The sequence below is a fragment of the Hirundo rustica genome, chromosome 4 (genome assembly GCF_015227805.2).
Source record: "Hirundo rustica isolate bHirRus1 chromosome 4, bHirRus1.pri.v3, whole genome shotgun sequence".
NCBI classification, from domain to species: domain Eukaryota; kingdom Metazoa; phylum Chordata; class Aves; order Passeriformes; family Hirundinidae; genus Hirundo; species Hirundo rustica.
Genome location: NC_053453.1, coordinates 57221876 through 57243099, shown reverse-complemented (window position 1 = coordinate 57243099; position 21224 = coordinate 57221876). Strand labels below are relative to the sequence as shown.

The 21224-nt window shown below is 44.5% G+C and overlaps 1 protein-coding gene and 1 long non-coding RNA gene across 4 annotated transcripts in view; one reads left to right on the top strand and one right to left on the bottom strand.

The window, feature by feature from the left end:
* The window catches only part of LOC120751699 (uncharacterized), a 47479-nt gene extending 39307 nt beyond the window's left edge, over nucleotides 1-8172 (bottom strand). For all 3 annotated transcript variants that reach the window (XR_009207751.1, XR_005700516.2, XR_005700517.2), the window contains exon 1: nucleotides 8021-8172. This is a non-coding gene — a long non-coding RNA (uncharacterized LOC120751699). The remainder of the gene's footprint in view (nucleotides 1-8020) is intronic.
* STAB2 (stabilin 2) overlaps nucleotides 1-19870 on the top strand; it is a 74661-nt gene extending 54791 nt beyond the window's left edge. The window contains 25 exon segments of the mRNA XM_040061955.1: nucleotides 220-339; nucleotides 1263-1310; nucleotides 2284-2367; nucleotides 2454-2600; nucleotides 2995-3124; nucleotides 3421-3509; nucleotides 3911-4087; nucleotides 4169-4258; nucleotides 5822-5968; nucleotides 7122-7178; nucleotides 7633-7756; nucleotides 9525-9674; nucleotides 10345-10449; nucleotides 10814-10921; nucleotides 11606-11799; nucleotides 12785-12926; nucleotides 13236-13369; nucleotides 14055-14220; nucleotides 14454-14560; nucleotides 15173-15292; nucleotides 16089-16247; nucleotides 17074-17181; nucleotides 17854-17982; nucleotides 19039-19158; nucleotides 19753-19870. Coding sequence (XP_039917889.1) covers nucleotides 220-339; nucleotides 1263-1310; nucleotides 2284-2367; nucleotides 2454-2600; nucleotides 2995-3124; nucleotides 3421-3509; nucleotides 3911-4087; nucleotides 4169-4258; nucleotides 5822-5968; nucleotides 7122-7178; nucleotides 7633-7756; nucleotides 9525-9674; nucleotides 10345-10449; nucleotides 10814-10921; nucleotides 11606-11799; nucleotides 12785-12926; nucleotides 13236-13369; nucleotides 14055-14220; nucleotides 14454-14560; nucleotides 15173-15292; nucleotides 16089-16247; nucleotides 17074-17181; nucleotides 17854-17982; nucleotides 19039-19158; nucleotides 19753-19803 — 3006 coding nt within the window. The 3' untranslated portion in view covers nucleotides 19804-19870.
* Nucleotides 19871-21224: the final 1354 nt, after the last annotated feature.

Here is a 21224-nt window from a genome sequence, read left to right as displayed (position 1 = left end):
TAAAAGGAGACTTATTTTTTATATACCCCTAAGTGCTCCTTAGTGTTTGGAAGAAAATATATGCCATCAGGTGTTCCACAAAAATGTGGTTTCAAAAAGATCTTATTATTAAACCTTTCTAAATTACATAAACGGGTGGGTGGGGAAGTGGTGAAATTGGAATTGTTTTATACACCTGGAAATAAGGAAATTATATATTTTAAAATTTGCTATTACAAGAATAATGGAGGCTGCAGTGAATTTGCCATCTGTAATGACACTGAGCTGACAGAAAGGACCTGCACCTGCAAACCTAACTACATTGGGGATGGATTTAAGTGCCGAGGCAACATCTTCCAGGTAAAGTGCTTCACATGTCTGCTGTCTCTGATTTTTCTTCACAGAGTCACTTAATACAATGACTGAAACACACCACTTTTTTCTTGGACAAAGTTGTACCCCAGAATTTGAAGTTATCCCAATCCAAGGAACCAGGAATAGGAACACGATGCTGCAAGATAACCTTAACTGCCAAAACAAAGGAAAATCCCTAATGGACAATCATTATGACTGCAGTATTAGGGAGCTTTAGGTTTTAAAGAAGCCTGCTGTTTGACAGAACAGAACAATACAGAAATGATGCCTGAAGTTTTAGCTTTCATGCTTTTCAGATTCTGTGCTGCCTAGGGCTGTAGTTCTGAGCCTCATATTAAGTGTTAGTAAGCTCTCCTCACAGAGTAGGTAAACAAAAAAAAAATCCTTTCCCAGCTTGAGACCAAGGACAACTGTTAAACGTCTGAGGCCCAAAAGCCTAAACAGTGGACTGAAGAGAAAAGATAAGAAGGATTGGTCTTCATAATCTGAATTGGACAATTGACCCCAATATGCAAATAGACCAAAACTTATGAAAGTGTGAGATGTTGTGAGCAGTCATCCATTTTCGTGACCATTTTGGGTCCATCTTGTGTGTAGCCCTGGCCAGGCTCTTGTACTACCCAAGGTGTATCCTTTAAGGCCTTTTAATAGCTACTTTATTCTCTTAGCTCTGTCTAGTCTCTGTTCCAGGTCAACCTTCTCAGGGCACCAGTTCTGGTGACCATGGCAGGACAGCAAGGCACCTGGAAAAGCCCCCTGGACCAGAGGAACACCCAGCTCCTGTCCCCCCACTCCTGCAGCACTTATTCCAAACCAGAAGTTCCCTTTCTTGTCTGAGTGCTGCATACATTCCACAGATGTTGCCTCATATTTGCAGCATCATTACAGAGTCTTGTTCTCTATTGCAGGAACTTCTCATGAACTCCAACACATCTAGGTTTTATTTTCACTTAGAGGTAAGACAAGGTAGAGTGGTTGGGGTTTGTTGGGGTTTTCTTGGAGGGGTTCTCCTCCCTTCTTTTTCTCCAAGAGTGTAGAGCAGAGAGAAGCAGCCAAGAATCTGGTGTGTAGCAACTTCCTTCAATGTAATTGGGACCGGATTTGGATTATCAGTCACAAATACTTGAGATGCTCTAATGCAAACTATTAACTGTCACTAAAACAGTATTAATGACCTAGAGCATTAATGATCAAGAGCAAGGTCCCAGGGAAAAGTAAATCCTCTAGACTCGGCATAAAACTGGTTTTCACCCGTTCATAGTCTGAGATCTGCCAGCACATCTCTTGTGAATTCTGAAGCAAGAATATACCACTCATTTACTACCCCTTCTGCATCTCCAAATGGCAGCATTCTCAGTTGCCTCCCTGAAACATCACAGGGTGCTCTGTGTCTTGCAAGACAGCCAGAGTGCAGCCAGCTCTCACTGACTTTTGGAGACTGGTGACTGCAATTCTCTGTTTACCAGAAACCTCAGGGCAGCAAAGACCTGTACACTGGCCGGCTAACCTAAAGAGCTATAACCTAGTTTCACTTTTGCTACCATGGTAGACAGGTGGCTGCCTCTTGCCTAAAGAGAGCTCTCAATTTAGCTTATCAGTGTTCATTGCAAAGTGCCCACAATAGTCCAGGTCCATTTGTACTCCTAAGAGTAATGAATTAAATTCCCTCATCTCCTGTTTGTTTTTTGCAGAGGAGATCAAGACATGGCTAAAAGACAAAATCTTCTATTTATGAGCAAAGGTGACAGATGAGGCTAGGAGTCAAAGTCCACATGAGGAATTTCTCTCACCCTTGTGTTGCGGGGAAGGGAGCTCAGCGCGTGGCAGCAATGGAGCTGCAGGCACCACCTTCCCCTCCACAGGGCAGTCCCTGTCACTGTGTGACATCACATGCACTAACTCATTGCTTTTTCCTCTTAAATTTGGCAGGCTTTGTCTATCAGAGATATCTCAGGCCCCGGCCCTTTCACCCTGTTTGTACCTCGCTCAGACTTACTGTACAGTGACCCACGAGTAAGTAGAAGGGCTCAGTAAAAATGAGCTTTCTGCTTCAGATGCCTTGCTCAGCTGCTTCTCAAGCCCTCCGTTCCCCACTGCAGGTCAGGGACTGGATTTCCAAAGGAGTGATGGCTCAAGTGCTCCGGTATCACATGGTGGGTTGTGCCAATCTGTTGTACAAGGACCTGACAGCCATCACCAACATCACCTCTCTCCACGGTGACCCCATACACATCAGCTACTCCCAGGTAACCAAACACAGAGATACAGGGAACAGAACAGTAAAGCAGTCTACTCTCATTCACCTTTTAAAAAACTTCACTGGTTCCATTTCCTCCTCTGATGCGCAAAAATAAATAAATTATTTTCAAATAAGATTGCCTGTTCAGCTGAAGCGTTTAGCACTTATTCGGCATTCTGAGAGTGGAGTTCTACAACCCTTGCTTTGATACAAGCTACTTTATCCTCAGACTCTGGCTTTATGAGCATGAGTAGACTTTGAAAAAGCAATGGGAGATTTATTAAAGCTGAAAGTATTGTTTGCTGCAAAGAAAATGTGGTCTCATTATATCAAAGCAATTTAGCATCAGTCTCATTTTTCCTCAAGGTTTCACAGAAAAAATGTTTTTGCTGCCTTTCCAGAGCTCACTGGTTTTGAACAACAAAGCCGAAATTATACTCAGTGATGTTGTTGGCACAAATGGCGTGATCCATGTCATAAACCAAGTTCTGGTCCCTTCACATATGCAGGATTTCCCCCTCAAGAAGGTATGTGCAGCTTATCACCATTCCCAAGCCAGGGGCTTTTCCACAGTTACTGTCAGATATATAAAATCGTATAGGTCAACAAAAAAGTGACACTAAAAAGACCTTATATAAACATCAATACTGCTGAATAAATTCAATATTATATTTCAAATTCATCATAATTACAGATAAAGTAAGAACAGTATAAGAGGACTTTTGCAGAGGGCTTTTACAGCAGCTTTGATTTTATAATAAAAGTGACTTACAGGGAAAAGCAAGTTTTTAACTGCTTTTTTAATACCCAAACAATGTATTTCTTAGGTAAATTGCTCACTCTTCTTTCTTTGTAGGAAAGTCTTAAAATGGTTGCAGCCAAGCATGGGTACATTCTGTTCAGCTCTTTGCTAGAGGTAAGGACACGAGAGACAGGAGCCATTGGGCAAAGGTTGCAAACCATTTTTTTTAAGACAAAAAGCACACACACAGCACGTGGCATCACCGGCAGGATTTTGTCCAGGAGAACCAGAAGGCTCACAATACATTACACAACAACCCTGCTCACCACCAATCACACTCCCCCAGAGGTTGGGGGATGTTAGGCAGCCACATTTCCCTTCCCCACTCAGCTCTGTCCTACTGTGTATCAAACTCAACCCAGGCATCTGGTTTTTAAAGTCAAGGTATTTGCAGGCTGCTGGCCAGGCAGCCCACAGGGCACCCCACCCCAGTTATACCTGACATCCACCCCACAGTGTCAGTGTCACTTTGGACAGAGCATTAATCTTCTGACGCAATTTTCGCTGTGTTGCAGAAAAACAACCTGCTTGGGCTGATCAACGATCCCATTCACAAACCCATCACGCTCTTCTGGCCCACAGACACAGCCATCCGCGGGCTGCCGCAGGAGCAGCAGGACTTCCTCTTCAAGAAGTCCAACACCAACAAACTGGTGCAGTACCTCAAATTCCACATTGTCCGTGACGCAGCGGTAAGCCCTTGCATTTTGGGACTGTTGCCACAGCCAAAACATGCAAGCCCAGACATGTGCATCTCCCCTTTTCTTTCCCAGGTGTTGGCCTACCAGCTCCCCAGCTCCACCTCACTGAAGACCCTGCAGGGCTCCAACCTCAGCGTGAGCTGTGGGGATAACGGGGAGATTGTAAGTGTTCACTCTGCTGGCACAGTTATTCCTCATCCCTGCTACAGGATCTGCTCCTGCAGACCACACTCTGCCTTTGCACAGCCCCCAGGGAGGGTCAGTGGCAGCACAATGTCATTGGTCGTCACTGCTACATGCCAAAAGCCACACCAACAGATTCAGAAAATTATATGGTTTGCACGACTTTTGAGACCTGTCATTTGCTCTCTTTTAAGATGCTATTTGTTCAAAACAGCTCTCAATCACCTTGAAACTGAAATACCAGCACACTTTAACTTCTACAATACCAGTGCAAAACCACTAAGATTAGCCTGGTTTTGAACCCCATGAGTGCAGCATCTGCATGCAAACTTACTGTGTCAGCACTTCCAAGCTAAGGTTGAAGGCATGCACATACCCTGATAAACCAGAACAATGTCACATTTTTCTTTGCAAACGTATCATATCATACCTGGCAAGCAGCTGAGTCTAAATACACATAAAATAAACCTGTGAGCATAGGGCTGGCATATTCTGTCCTCTCCAGAAAAGAAAGCTATCATAGAATGGTTTGGGTTGGAAGGAGCCTTGAAGATCCTCTTGTTCCAACCCCCTGTTATGAACAGTGACACCTTACCCTAGACCAGGTTGCTCAAAGTCCCATTCAGCCTGGCTGTCCACACTTCCAAGGATGGGGCATCCACAGCTCTCCGGGGAACTCCTTCCAGTGCCTCACCAACCTCAAAGTAAAGAACTTCTTCGCAATATCCAATATAAACTCACCTTCTATATGTTTAAAGACATTACCCCTTGTGTGGGCCTGATATTTCTGAGTCTGAGAGATTTTAGCCTGCTAGCAGCTACTAACTTTTTCCCAAGGGAAAATTTCTCAAGAAAGGTTCTTCTCAAAACAATCTTGGCAAACAACTATCCTTTCTCAAAACAATCCTTCTCCATGTGGTGTTTTGCTGTTTCTCTAGTTTAACCAGTGGGATTAGAGAGGTGCCATTCCTAGCCACCAATCAAATTAAGTCTGTATCAGAACACCTTATAAAAGGAAGTAAGAATTAGACAATAAAGCCTTTTTTCTATACTCTTTACCTTCTGAAATATTTGGAGTCTCTCATCTTTCTTTCGTGTCCTACGACACCCTTGTCTTATCATTTACATGCCCTTGCCAAAAATCCTTCTCCAACTCTCACATTATCCCCACTTAGGGACTGCAAGGAGCTCTAGGCTCTCCCTGAGGCCCCTCTTCACCCAGCTGAATAGTCCCAACTCTCTCAGCCTGTCTTCATAGGAGAGGTGCTCCCAGCCCTCTGAGCATCTTAACAGCCCTCCTCTGGACTTGTTCCAACAGGTTCACATCCTTCCTGTGCTGGGAACCCCAGAGTTAGACACAGTACTCCAGACACATATCTGCCCATAGGAAAAGAGGGGTTTGAGCCCCTACAGCCATTAATTTTACTTACAGGATAGTTTGACATTCCACCTTGCCCCAAGAGCATTCCTACAGAGGGCAGGGACCCAAGGAGGAGCAGCTCATGCCTTGCCATGTCCCCCTCTCCCCATCCCATCTCCCAGGGCGCCCTTTTCCTGAACGACGGACAGTGCAAGGTGGTGCAGCGGCAGCTGGAGTTTGATGGGGGCATCGCCTACGGGATCAACTGCCTGCTGACAGAGCCCAGCCTGGGGGGACGCTGCGACAGCTTCCTCACCGTGGACATCATGGTTAGTGCCCGTTTCGGGTCCCTCACCCTGACAATGACACAGCCCAGGGGACAACGTCCACCTCCCCTGGGTAACACTCCCTGCGGCTCCAGCACTCCTGCGAGTAAACCCTACTCTAGCAGTGCATCTGCTGCACTGGTCAGAGAGAAATTAACAAGTGCAGCACAGTGTCTCAGAGGTGTGCAACAGAAATCCTGTATCCACATGAAGCAGCACAGAGGACAAGTGGTTCCACTTCAGACCATTAAAAAGAGGCACCTTACACATGCAAGCAAAAATTTGAGCAAAGATAAATCTTTCTGTCACGCTTTTTAAATAGTGGAAGTTCACACTACAGATTTGTCCATAGAAATCACATTTACAAAGTTCCCTATTTAAAAAGAACAGTATTGCTACTCCAGCATCACACAGTATGAAGCATACAAGATAGAGAACTGCCTACTCTCTCTCTGACACTTCTTGCTTTTAACACACCTGAACAGGCACTGTTAGGGTGGAGGAAGTTTCCTCCACGAACTTTGATGGGTCACACTAATGGGAAATTTTGAAAGTCATCTTCAAACAGTTTCGAGACCAAGTTTACTTCAGTTTTATTTGAAACTACAAAAAGATTTCCTGGAAGTAAAAGAACTTTCAGGTAGTCTGTCTTTAAAAAAGCTTATCGAAACATGTAGTTCAATTATAAACCCAACAATTATGTATATCCCATCTGCACAAGTTGCCTTTTGTTTATGATGTTATTAAATGAAATTAAATATATATCATTTTCTCAAATTTCATCAGCACTTCCTGAGAAGCAAACATTTTTCTGTGTTCTAAATTAGACAGCCAGGTCTGCTACAGATCAATCAATACTTGTTTGAAGAACATTCATCATCTCTTCCTTCCTTCTTTAAACCCAGAGCAGTTTCCTCTTCCAGAACTTATATTATAGTATCAAAACTATTTTCTTGTATTTTTGTGGCACTAAATGATTGCAACTATTTTGTTGTCACTCTCCTCTCGTTTCTCCAGTGTTTCCTGTTAATTTTTTAAGTGCAATAAGCTTTGCCTTTTCTCTACTAGTCTTTTCTGCTCTCATAAAACAGACTTTTTGTCCAAATGGACTTTTGTAGCCACTCTTTTAATATACTTTTCTTTTTCCCTTTTTCAGGGGCATTGTGCTAGCTGCTTCAGTAATTCTAAATGCCCTCCAGGGACAAAACCAAAGGTAAAATATTCAAATCTCATATGTGAACAGTCTAACCTGCTCTTCTCTGTACTTCACAACAGCAAACCAGAAAGAGTTTCTTAGAATTAATAAAAAGTGAACCTTGGACAGTGCTACCACACTATCAAGTGACAAAGCTCTCCCTGGGCAAACACCCAGGTGCTGGTGATGGTGGATGCTTGTTGGTCTCACACAACATCCACTGTAAAAGTGCTTCAGCTAACTCCAGAGCAGCCCCTGCACTCTCAGGAATGGTGCTTAGCATGTCAGGAATCAGAGAGGGTGGGCGTCTCACACCCACACTCTTCACACATCACATTTTGATTCAATGTCTGATTCATCAATTTCTGATTCAACATCAGAAATTATTATTTAACGAGGAAAAAGAACCAAACTCCTCACAGCACTCACTCTCCTGTGTTCTCCTCCCTCCTCTCTCTGTGCTGACACACAGGAAGGAATCCACTGGTGCACCTACGAGTCCTACGGGCTGCGGAGGGATGGCTGCCGTAGGAATTGCTCCATGGTCATCCACATAGCCAAGTGCTGCAAGGGCTACTTCGGGCCAGACTGCCAAGGTAGGACTCCCACCCACATGGCCATCCTGTGCCAGCCCCTTCCCCAGTGTCTTAATTTGGAAAGACAGGTGGCTGCCAGGGAAAAGCCAAAGCTTCCCTTGGAATGGAGAATGTAAACTCCTTCCCTCTGAATTATTATAATTTTGAAATTAAGGAGCTTTAAGACAAAGCTATGGGAATAGGAATAACAGTCCTTTACTAGGAACATTAAAAATGTAGTAGCACAAGAAACCCACAAATGAACAAAAAAAGAAAAACACTTACAGAGTCAGAACATGACCTGACACCTTGTTGGTCAGGCTTTGGAAGCAGTCCAATTAAGTCCTCCTGGAGTGACAGATGCGGTTCTGTTGGAGTAGAGATTATCCTGTAAAAGGGTCCAGTGATGGTGAGATGGGTTCAGTCTTCCTCTGGGAATCCAGTGGAAAACAGGCTGTCCTGTTGTTCTGAACCTCAGATTTTTTCCAGGCAGGAATGCTTGGCTCCTCCCACTGGGTGGAGCATCTCACAATGGGATGATGCAATTTTATCAGTCATGGGGTGAGCCTTAATGGCCCTTAACAGCAGATATCCCCCTGGAGGGAGAATGGATCATGGAAGAGAAACAAACACTGCCCCACCTGGCTCTAACACCTGGCCCATTAACAGAAAGACACCCCTCCCCCCGAGTTATGAGATAAAGAAAAACACCTCCTCAACCTGTTTCAACAGATGGGAATAGAATACATCTTGCATTGCAACGCAAGACACCCAGCAGAGCTGTGCAGCACCCAGCAGGCAAAACTGGGAGAACTGGGATCAGGGGCATGAGGAGAGACTAGATACAGGATGAGGGAACTTGGTTGCAAGAGCTGAAGAACACAAGGTGTTAACTGCTTCTTCAGTTCAGATTATCTCTTCACATTTGGAGCAAGTTTTAAACTCCATAGTCATAGCAGGTGCATGCTACAGGGAATAAAGGCTTCCTGCTGAGGTGTCACCAGCTGAAAGTCCTTTAAACACAGGCTCAGGTTCACACGGCAACACCAGCACACACCTGAGAACCAGTGCATAATTGCTCAGCTACAGGCAAGTGCATTCATCAGCACAGTAAGCTCAGAAGTCGTAGTTCTGAACAGGTGGAGATGATTTGTGAGATTCCATCAGTTCTGAACAGGTGGAGGTGATTTGGGAGGCTCCATCTCAGCAGTTTGTTAGCAGACACTTCCAAAATGTTCTCCAGCACCTGCAAGACTTTTGGGGTAACAGTACAGAGGCGCCCACCAGGGCACACAGGGTCACGATCCAGGTCAGGATCTCTGCTGGCAGATAGGTCCAGCCACACACAGCCCTGCCAGATTGCTCTGTCTGTTTCACAGATAGACACGTGCAGATCCCATGCAATTTTGGCCACCTCAGCCTGAGCTGCCTTTGGGGTCACCCTGACAGCACATAGACCCATAGAGACACACAAGAAAGGCTCCGTTTGGGCAGTGCCATTCACAGATGGGTCTGAACGAGCAAGCAGCCAGATAACAGCATCCACAAGTCAGGGCTGGAAGGATCCTCAACACCTTTCTGATAGGAGCTGCGCAAATGTGTCAAGGAATTTAGAGCATGTGGCTCACCGCAGTCATAAACATCACAGCCACTTTCACACACTTCAGGAGAGATGCATTTACTTGCATTCCCTGCTCAATGATTTGTACAGAACACTAGATAACCAACAATGACAGTGAATAAACATGCACCTGAGCTAAAGAGACACTTTTCTTTATCAACTTTTCAGCTTGTCCAGGGGGCCCAGAGACCCCATGCAATGGCCACGGCTCCTGTGATGACGGGTACGCGGGGACAGGAGAGTGCCGCTGCAACGACGGCTTCAACGGGACCTCGTGTGAACTCTGCTTGCCAGGCAGATACGGCTTCACCTGCAGGCGTACGTTTGAGTTCCCTTTCCATACCAATGCCCATGTCAAGCCTGAACTATTCTGTCAGCAACAACTTTCTAAGTAAGCCAAGGAATTCTTCCCTCTTAACACCAGCATTTTTCCTGAGTGCCTCCTCACACCTTCTCCCACACAGCAGCTGAGTACTCTCCCTCTACACACCTAGTTTTCCTCTGGCTTCCCCACAATTAACAGCTGCTGCTCATTAGGACTGATTTGTCGGGGTCTTCAGTTCAGCCATTAACTCTTTCTTGCTACAGTTCTCCATGGAATTTCCTACTCCACTGCAATGTGCAGATTTTCATTTTCAGAGGCACATTGAACCAATGCAAATCATAAAGTCATAGGACCACAGGATAATTCAGATTGGAAGGGGTCTCAGAAGGTCTCTAGTCCAACTCCTTTTCAAAACAGGGTCAGTTCTGAGCTCCTGTGGTTCAGGATTTATCCTGTCAAGACTTGAAAACCTCCAAGGATGACAATTGCTCAACCACTCTGCAAAGTCTGGTCCTTGGCTTGACTGGCCTCATGGTGAAATACGATAGAGCTAGACTCATTTAAATTATTTCTGAATAACACTGTATCTAAACTGACATGATGATGTTTCTCTGGAGAAAAACTTTCCCACTCTTGCAAGAGACCTCTGTGTTTGTTTTCCAGCCTGTGAATGCAAGAACAACGGGCAGTGCGATGAAGGATACTCAGGAACAGGACGATGTTTCTGTGAAACAGGATGGACTGGCCGTCTGTGTGAAACCAAGCTAGGTCTCTGCCTGCTCTCACCAGACTGTCCATGGAGCTGCAGGTTGAAACTACCTGCAGTTCAACAGAAGGGTTCCATAGATAAGAGAGAAAGGGTTAATAAATGTCAGGAGCCATCTAAGAGCACTTAGGGACTCTGCTCTAGACTGGGAACAAATCCCTTCACCCCACCGTCTCCTCTTTCGTGATACAGCATTGAGTTCCTGCCTCCCCTGTGGAGGGGGCTCTGGGCTGTGGCAGTCAAAAAATAGATTTCTTACAAGTTTTCCAGTTAGCCAGACTGGTATGAAGTGTTCTCCTTCTGCATGAAACAAGGGCACTGTGGTCACAGAGCTCTTTGATTCCAGCTCTCCTGCCTTCCCTGCAGCTCTGCCACCAGCGTGTTCCCCGAGCTGCTCGGCCAACGCCGTCTGCACGGAGAACAACACGTGCCAGTGCAAGCCCTTGTACAACGGGGACGGGATCACGTGCACAGGTGAGCTCCCACCCCCACGCACGGCCAGAAGGCAGGTTCTTCCCTCTTGCACATACACAGGAATGCAGTTACTGCCCACTACGAAATGTTTCCTTGTCCAACCTAAAAACTTCCACTGTGCAGCAGGAGAAACAAATTTAGTATATACGGAGTTCAGGTTTTTTCAAATCAGAAGGCTGACATCTCCAGACTTTTCCAAGCAGGACCATGGGCAACAAGTCCACTTCAGTCAAGCTTTGAAGACAGCAGGGTTTTAAGCTGGGTTTCCCTTAGAGGATTTACAGTGGAACACAAAGATATCAAAGGGGTTTTCCAACAAAAATTATTCTATTTCTTTTTTTTAATGACTGTAGGTAAGGCAGTTCCCTGATAACACTGCTACAGAAAGAGTTCCTCTTTCTGAGCCAGGTGTCTTACATCTTTCAAAGTCAACCTGACCAGAAATCTGAGAGTTGATACCATGTCTCCTGAAACAAGAACATACTGACGAGGCCTTCAGAGACCTAAGGGACAGACGTACAGAAATTCAGTAATGCCTCAGGAAACAGAAACAGATTTTTTTTTTTTTTCCCCATCAAGTATTCTGCTATTTTTAGTGTGAAAGGGCTGGCAATAGTTTGTCTTCATGAAGAACATCCTCTTTAAAAGCAGGCTTTACTACCTTGGTTTTTTCCCCTCCTGCAGCTGCAGAACTTTGCAAACAAAACAATGGTGGGTGCCACAGAGCGGCCGGATGCACACAGCACGGGGTGAAAGTCTTCTGTAGCTGCCAGAAGGGATACAAGGGAGATGGGTTTACCTGCCTTCCAATAAATCCTTGTGCTGATGGGTTCAACGGAGGCTGCCATGAGCATGCCATCTGCATTGTCACAGGACCTGTAAGTTGAATGATTTCAGTCCCCAGTAAGGAAGTCTGAGGAGTTTTCCCTGGTGCCAGCAGAAGTCTCCTCTGTCTGGATCACACTCTGTATCCCTCTAAATCCCGGTTTTCCAAAACAAACTTTACTTAGCTCCAACCTACTCTCCACATCAGCTTGGTATGCTTTCAGCTGAAGGCTGAGAAACAGTTTGATGCCTTTGCTCTTGGGGAATGGGGCAACACAGACGCTGGGATGCTTTGCATACATAGTCTTTCTGTCCCAATCTTAGCTCTCCCTAACTGTCTATCCTTATTTGCAACACTAATTTTTTGGATTAAATTAAATACATTTTGGAAGTTAAACAAAGGGATAGCTGGAAGAATAGTGTCGCTTGTTGATTGCTTGAACCCAACTTCAAAATCTCCGCAGCCACATGATACAAGTTCCATGGCCCACAAAGACAGTGTGGTTAGGGAAAATTCATGCAGGTGACTTGATCCAGCATTTGTCCTGGTGCTTGCAGGATCACTTCTCTACTCCATTTTGGTGTTTTCCTGAGCAGCCTTCCAGGAATGATCTAGAAAAGTCTTGCTGATAATCCATTCCGGCTGTCAACCATCACAATACCTGGATGTCACCGCTTGGTTTATAGTTCTCATTTATTACTGGCAGTGGGCTGTTAAATTCCGTGCTTGCTTCCATGCCCAGTCATTTAAATATCATTTTAATATGTTTGCCATCTGTTTTTGTGAATTATGTGTCATATAACCTTCCAATACGCATTATTAACTTCATGGATAAAATTATGCTTTGGTGTTAATTCAGCAAAGCACCCAAGTACATGTGCAAATGTTTGGCTTAGTTGTTAGAAGCAACTCTTCTGTTTGCCCACTCCTGCTTATATCAAGTGAAATTTCCCCAACAGTTCAGAATTTTGCCTGAAACCCCAGTTTCATGTCAGCTCAATGCTCGTCTTGGCCTTTTCCCTTCTCTCCCTGAGCAGGACAGACGTAAGTGTGAGTGTAAGAACAACTACATTGGCGACGGGGTGAACTGCTCCGTGATGCAGCTCCCCCTCGACCGCTGCCTGCAGGACAACGGGCAGTGCCACCCCGACGCCGACTGCGCCGACCTGCATTTCCAAGGTGAGGAGGGCACACCCTGCACACCACCAGCCCTGTGCCCTGAGGCCAGTGACCAGGAGCTGTAAACTCACTCAGGCCTCTACTTAATGTCCCCACGAAACCATGAGATTACACTTGGAACCTGAATGTATGTACCTGTAGATTCATGAAGCAATGTGTGAGGGCATTCCAGGTAGGAATGTAACCCCTGAGGAATCAATCTGCTCTAACTACATTTCACAAAAGCCACGGGTATTTGTACTGCACAGCTGACTCTGCACCATCACATGGAAACCCCTTCAGGAAGAGCTGTCCTTCTGTCTCTTGCAGACACCACGGTCGGGGTGTTCCACCTGCGGTCCCCCGTGGGGCAGTACAAAATGACTTACGAGCAGGCCAAGGAGGCTTGTGCCAATGAGTCAGCCACCATCGCCACCTACAACCAGCTGCTGTATGCACAGAAGGTGAGGAGGCCTCTCGGAGGGAGGAGATGCCCAGATAGGACCGAGACATAAATTGAGAGGGAGGAGCAAGGGCCAGCTCTGTGCTAATAAGCATCATTTTCCCTCCTTTCTCTCGCCCGTGCCCCAGAGAAAGTTTGGCTGGGAGCAGCTTTCTGACTTTTTACTGGTTTCATGCCTGCTCACACAGCACTGAAACCACTTGCCAAGTTCTTGTTTCCAGTGATGCTGTGGTGAGAGGTAGAATTAGTTGTTCAGAGTATTTTCAAGGGCAATTTAATTATTAACAGTTCTTAAAGAAATTTCCACTTCAGAATTATGCTTCATTTATTTCTTTAAAGTAAGTCTCCAGGGATCTTTTTCTCAAATGCTGTTAACAGACCCATTTCTGTATTGCCTCCCTTGAGCACTTTATACACAACAAATGGTTGATGTCAGTGTGATGAGCATCTCAGCTTGGGTTTGCAAAACTTGTTTTAGAATAGTGGGTCAGACTGTCTGTCTAGCTGCTTCCAACTGTGGAAGGAAGAAGGACACTCACTGTTTAGAGACACCTTTAGCAAAATGTGAGGCTGAACCTGTGCTGCCTGAGTGCCCTGGGGTCTCTGTTCATTCTATGTGCAGTTCCCCAGCCCCATCACCCAGCTTTTCCCCTGAGATTCTTCCCTTCTGGCTGTGCTGACCACAGGCAAGGTACCACCTGTGCTCTGCTGGCTGGCTAGATGGTGAAAGAGTGGGCTACCCCACCGCCTTCTCCTCCCCAAACTGTGGCTCCGGACACGTCGGCATCGTGGACTACGGGAGAAGAGTCAATCTGAGTGAAACCTGGGATGTGTTCTGCTACAGGGAGAAAGGTAAGAGGGTCCTTTGCCTCATCCCTCTGTGAAAATAAAAGCAGCAGCCCAGTTTTTGGTTCCTTCCATCAGCCACAGGCTGATGTAAGGATAACACTGAATGAGACTCTTTTTTAATTTTAATAATAAACCTAACCTACTTGCTTACAAGTAGTTTTTCAGGCACAGGGCAGCCTAAAGCTTTCCTGGAAAGGGTGTTTGCCCATACAGCTCTCCCTGTTTGTCCCTTTCAGATGTGAACTGCACCTGCAAGCCAGGCTACGTGGGAGATGGCATCTCCTGCAGTGGGAACTTGCTGCAAGTGCTGATGTCCTTCCCAACACTGACAAACTTCCTGTCGGTAGGAGCCAAGGCTGGGGCAGGAGTGGAGCAAAGCAGGCCCTGAGTGTTGTATCCAGGGTTTGCTTTACTAGCCCAGCAAACACAGGCAATAGTGACACACCGGTGAAGAAAGTCTGAGGGGTCTAAATCTGCACCTACCTGATCTAAATCCAAATCAGAACTTAGTTACTACTTCTTTAATTACTTGCTCCAAAGATGTTTCTGGGTTCTAAAATTCAGTTGGAAGTAAAAGCCTGGTGCAGCTTTATGCACAACTTTTTAAGAATTACAAGGAACACTGTGCTTTAGAATATCATTGAAATTCTACTAGGAAAAGGCAAAATAATAAGAGTTCTTTACTAGTCACTACTCAGAACAGCACCATATGTATCAGCAGCCTCAAAGACAACAGAGGCCCAATGTCTGCAAATCAGTTTAATATGTACTCATCGAATTAGCAGCTGGAGCTGGGTTTTGAATACAAAATTCCTTTGGGAAGTCACTCCAGAGCTGCTTCATGGCTAGTAACAGAGAGTTCCTTTGTTGTCATTTATACAATGTCATCTTTTCCATTCTCTGCACAGGAGTGCACAATTGCTCTCTAGTGAAACTGGATTTTGTTTCTGCCTAGGACATCATGGCTTACTCCAACACCTCTAGGAAGGGGAGAGAGTTCCTGCGGTACCTCACAGACCCGTCAGTGCACGCCACTCTCTTTGCTCCCAATGACAGTGGGTTAAAGGAAAATGAGGTCAGGGATTTTTCTTTTTTTCCTTCCTTGTTCGAACAACAGTTCTTAAGCAGCTATTATGGGTTTCTGCATTCCATTGAAATCTAAGCTTAGAAAAATAATCTTAATATGATGTGACTTCTGTTTTACCCCATATAATTAAATTGTGCTCACAAAAGCACAAAATGTCTCAAGAAGACATTAATTCATTATTTCCATTTCCCTTCCATGGTTAGGGGTGCAAGGTTATTGAGTGTTCAAGTCACCACAGAGACTTTTCCATCAGGGATTTTAGCAGCCCTCTTATGAAGGAGTCTGCCTGAGATGAAGTCTGTTCTGGCTCATTAGCATGGAGCACAGTTATTTGAAGAAAGCAGCACACAGCTTCGGTATTTCCCACAAGTACATTAAAGGCATCTATTCCTAGCTTCACTTCCATGCTTATCCCTTTTATTCTTTCTTTCCTTCCTTAATTCAAACCCTGTGTCAAACAATTCACAAGGGGTTATGCACTGGTTTACATCTTCAAGCTGTTTGGAATATCTCTGAGTCTCATCACCTCAGGTCATCCTACTGAGGAGTAAAATCCTTTGTCCTACTGGGATTGAGGTCCTGCCTGCTGCAGGCAGCCGAGGTCAGCAGGGTCGGAATGTCCCACTCTTCCCATGCAGATTTCCCAATAACCTCTAATGTCACTGCACTTGCTGCAGCATTAACAGCAGAGGGGGAAAAATGGTCACAGGCACATAGCTCACTAATAAATCCAAAGGATTAAAAATACCCATTAACATTCCTTGTATTTTGCCCTTATTTGCAGACACTTTCTGGGAGAGACATCGAGTATCATTTATCAAATGCCAATATAATGTTTTATGAGGACTTGACCAATGGAACCATCCTTCTAAATCGTCTAGGGAAAAAACTCCTCATTACAAACACTGGGAGCCAGAAACATCTAGTCCCCACTGCTGATCAGGTACCTCTGTAATAAATTTCTCATCTTTGTGCTTTTCCTCCTGTAATGAGGTGACACACTGATCCAGAGGGCGTTTTGATAAGGTTAAAGTGGGCAGCAATGAGAGTTTGAGTTTAGAAGGCTCTTTCCTGTCCAGATACTGCATGATAGCAGCTGTCAAACTGAAAATTTACAAACTTGCAAATGGACATCTCTTACCTGTAAAACTCAAAGAAAACTGTTGAAGTGGCTTTCAGGAATGGAAAAATGGGGATATGGGCTTAATTTAACTCTTCTCTCAGCTTGGTAGGATTATGGGAGGTGGTTATGTGATAGGTGAAGAGACTAAAACAGCAGCTTACCATTTAAAAAAGATGTTGGCATTTGTAAAGTTTCTTGGTAACTTTCTGGGAGAGGCAGGAGACACCTTGCACACAGGAAGCAAACTCCAGCCAGCAAACTTGAGTGGCAAGTGGCATCCTCCACAGTGAAAGTAGCTGCCTGGCACTCAGGAATAACAGAACTTCTAGGTAGAGCTGGGCAACTTCACAAAGATCACAAAAGCTTCAGTTAAAAATAATAATTTAAAAAAAAAAGGATAGAGCAACATGAAGGCAACATGCAGGTGATGGTGACGGCTACTTCATGCACAGTAGAACCGTGACCAGCCAGAACCTAGCCCAGGCTGATGTCCAGGGAGGCAGCAGTGTAACTTTTCATAGGTTTTTCCACAAGTTTTTTCTCTCTGGGTGTCAGAAACTGAGGTGGGGAAACCATCTCAATGTCAATTTCAGTACCAAAGGGGGAAGGGTCAAAGCTCAGCTCTCACTCGTTCTTTTCCTGGCAGAGTGAGATCCGATATGTGGACAGAAGTGCTATTGTCGAGTGGGATATAATTGCTTCCAATGGGATAATCCACATCATTTCAGAGCCTTTAAAGGCCCCATCAGAACCTGTAAGTACATAGTGATTCAGGGTTTTGGGGTGGTGAGAGGTAACTGTGTCTTATTTTACCCTAAACTCATTGCTGACATTTGTACAGTCCCAGTTTCCCTGACATATATGCAGCTTTCAGCCTAAAAGGTTACTTTGAAAGAGAATTAGAAGCTGAAAACCAGGTAGCAGTGACACCAAAAATTTGTCTGAACAATTTCTTCCCACAGTTATAAATTTATTTTCTTTATATAAAATAATGGAGCTCATGTACATAACACAGATTTTTAAAAGCTCCATTTTAGTTTTTCCACTTTCAAGGCACCTTGTTTATTCTCGCCCTGACATTCATTCCTTTCCAAAACAACAAGGCATTTTGATAATAGATGTTTTTTGCCTGCATGAATTCCTGCAAAGTTCTCAGTTATCCAGCTGTCTCCTTGGTCCACAAGGTTTAGTGATGGACTTGGCAGTGCTGGGTGAACAGTTGGAATCAATCATCTATTTCAACATAAACAGTGCTGTGATCCTACCAAAAGGCCACATTTAAATGTCTAGGGAACGCCTACCAGGAAAACAAACACAAGAACAACTCAGGACAAGAGCATATCTCAAAGAGACACTGCATGTGCTCAGGTGCTGTAAGCTGACCACTGCCCACCCATGGATCACTCACCCTCTCCCTTGCTTCCAGGTTCTTCTCCATGCCAGTACAGGGACAGGAATATTCTTTGGCATCTGTCTGGTTACTGGAATTGTGGCTCTTATTGGATATTCTTACCTCAGGTTTAGGAAGAAAAACATAGGCTTCCAGCACTTCAAGGTAGGTGGCAGGTCGGAACATGAAGCTGGGCGGGGGGGGGTTGTAACAACTGCACTTCCCAAATGCCCAGCTTTCAGTTTCTCCACACATCTTGTTGAGCTAGAAACATTCCTGATCACTTCACACTTGAGCTGTTCAGACTGAGCCACAGAGAAAGTGGGGAAGGCTCACAGTCTTGCCTTGGGCATGAGCTTACTTTTGCCCCCAGACCTCTCCACCCAGGGCTCTGCTCACACAGACACTTCCAAAACCGAGGGCTGGCCCAAAGATGATTTAACTACACCACAGCAGTGCAGAAGTCCTTGCCCTCCCAGAAAGCTCACCCTTAGGGAAACAAGGAATTAGAACCACTGAAAGGGCATCTGTTCTCCTCCTCCATTACTGTTAATTTTGTTATTCTGGAGGTTGAAATGTTTCACAGGAAAAAGGCCAGATCCAACAGACAAACAAATTGAAATGACTGTAGGATTGAAAAGCACAGGTTTTTATACTGATGCATTTTCATGCTCAATTTCTCTTAACTAATTTTGCTAGCAACACATAGATGCAGAACCAGTCAGCAACAACCAAACTACAGAGATAAGGGATGAGGAAAAAAGGTTAAAAAATACACAAGAACAAGCCCAAAAGAAAGACTACCTAGAAGAGAAAAGAAATCCCTTCTTGTTCCAGTCCCTGCAACTTGAATCTTCCTGTAGAAACAAAACCCAGTAGCCAAGAGCCAGAGGAAACACTTTTATTTTTAAATAGTTTCAATGAGAGCCCTCAAGACTAACCAGGTACTTTTTACCCCAAGCACCATTTCAGGACTACACTTCCTCTCCCATTTTTGCTGAGGATTAAAAATACGAAGGGAGAGGAAAAGACATACCAGTGTTAAGTGACCTGAGATAACACAACAACCAAAACCACAGGTCATGCCCAGAGGCAGATTTAGACGATAAAGCCAGCTGAATCACAACCGCAGCACCAGCTGGTAGGGAAGCTCAAGTTAACCCCCCTTAGCACACTGGGAGAAGAGGATGAAATTAAACAAGTTTGTGTGCTTTTGTGTAGTCAAAAGATGACACTGACACAACGCCACTGGACAGGTCACAGCCTTCAAATATCACCAACCCCTCATATGAAAGTTCTTCAACATTGACTTCACCAGAACCTACTTACGATCTTTTCTCAGTAAGTGCTCATTTTGACTTGAGATTGAGACACTACTAATATAATGGTAAGAGGGAATGACCTTCTAAAGGAAAAATGTCTAGTTGCAAAAGAACAATTAATTCAAGAAACCAGCATTTGAGTTCATGGCTCTCCCTTCTCCCCCCTGCTTGAAAATGGGCTGCCTCACCTGTAGTAAAATTGAAGCTGTGGCCAACAGCTGCATCTCGAGGCTATCTTCAGAGACAGATGAACTAAACTTGACTTCAAATGCCACTGGGTGACAGTGACACGTCTATACAAACTTTAAAAGCCTTCTAATTTTGTCTTCATGTCTCCTTGCTACAAACGCAGCTGAGAGCCATGCTAGCGCTCCAAAGAATCTGAAACACAGCAGGGAGGGGGCTGGGAATCCAGGGAAGGAAAGATTGCGCCTTCATGTACATGCAGAGTCTAAAATCAAAATGCACCATTTTGCATCCAGTAAAAGGACTTGTTCGGTGCAAAAATGTCAGGTGCCAACTCTGCCATCTGTACAGACAAATCTGCCAAAAAGTTACTCTTGTTTCTTAATGCAATGTTCAAGTCTGATTTTCTTTTTATTCTATTTTATAGGATTCAGATGACCAACAGCTTGTGATTGATGGTCCTCATGATCAGAATTAAAGAGTGAATTTGGCATGAGTCAGCTAATAACACATTTTTATTTACACTTACAGTGGAAAAAAAGAACACCTACATTACAGGGAATAAAATCTTGTTATGAATTAAAAACCAAAAGAGCACAGCTTTGTTTAAGATGTTTAATATAGTTCCCAGAGATACCAACTCCAGAAGTGTTGGCTGAATCTGAGCAGTACCAACGGTGAGTGCTAAAAGCAAAACTGAGCCTCAACTAACCTACCCAGAAGTAGACACCCCTCTGGGAAAAGCAGCTGATGTTCACTCACTTGCTATTTAACTGCTTTTATTCTTCTTCACAGACTTTAAAAGGGCCACAAGCACAGAGGGCCACTAATTTGGCAAATGTCCTAAATTTTCTAGTACTCCAGGCCTGTGCTTTCATTTTGGCTCAGTTACAATTAGAACAGACAAGTGTGAAACAGAACATGTGGTAAACCTCTATTTTTAAACTGAGGGGATTTTTCTGCTGGTATACTTTCCTGTTAGATAGTCAGCAGCAGGAAGCACAACCATCCTGATTGTCCCCCTTGCCTCCTCTAGCTTCTCTGTCTTTCCTCGACCCTAGCTTGGTGTTTAGTTTCCATCTGACCTCACTGTACAAAGGGAAGCAGTAATTGAGGCAGGTAGAAATGCAGGTGACATGAAAGCATTCAAACGAACCATTTTTGTGAAAATTGGATTATGAAGATGAACATCCCCTTGCCAGGCAATGTCTACATTCAGTTCTCCAGGTCTGAGAGGAGCAGCAGCAGCTGCTCCTTCACATACTGTGTTTTTACCAAGCACAGCAGTAACAGCTGCCACCGCCACCACACACTATTAGAGATGAATCAAACTCAAGTTTGATTCACTGTCACCTCCTTCTATCAAAATATTAAATATCATAATGAAAATGTGAGAACATGAAAGAAACCACAAAACAGCAAGAAAGGAAAGATTTTCTTTCTGGCAGCAGTAACATCTCCCCCATCTATAGGGGCAGGAGGGAAGCCCAGGAAGGCTTTCATTACCTCTGGGAACTACCCCAGGAGGCATTCCCTCAGAACAAGGTGATGGGCAAATCAAGGATTGTTGATGCAGCTATCAAGCACAAGGAAGAGAATATAACATGTAAATACACATTCATCTGGATAAAACAAACAGACAGTCCATTTCCTCAACTTCTTCCCTTGTCCCCCTACACAAGTCTGCTTGTTTTCATAGACTTTAGAAAATTTAGAACACAAACACATTCAAACAGTCACACACATCTAGGAGAGTTTTCCCCACAGAATTCTGCGATCAATACAACTCATGTTCTTTCCATCTCCCCAGTCAATCAAAATATTAAGGTTCACAGAGACCAGAAGATAAAGTCCAAGCATTTATTTTTGTAATATTCATGAAATATTTTTATCACCAAA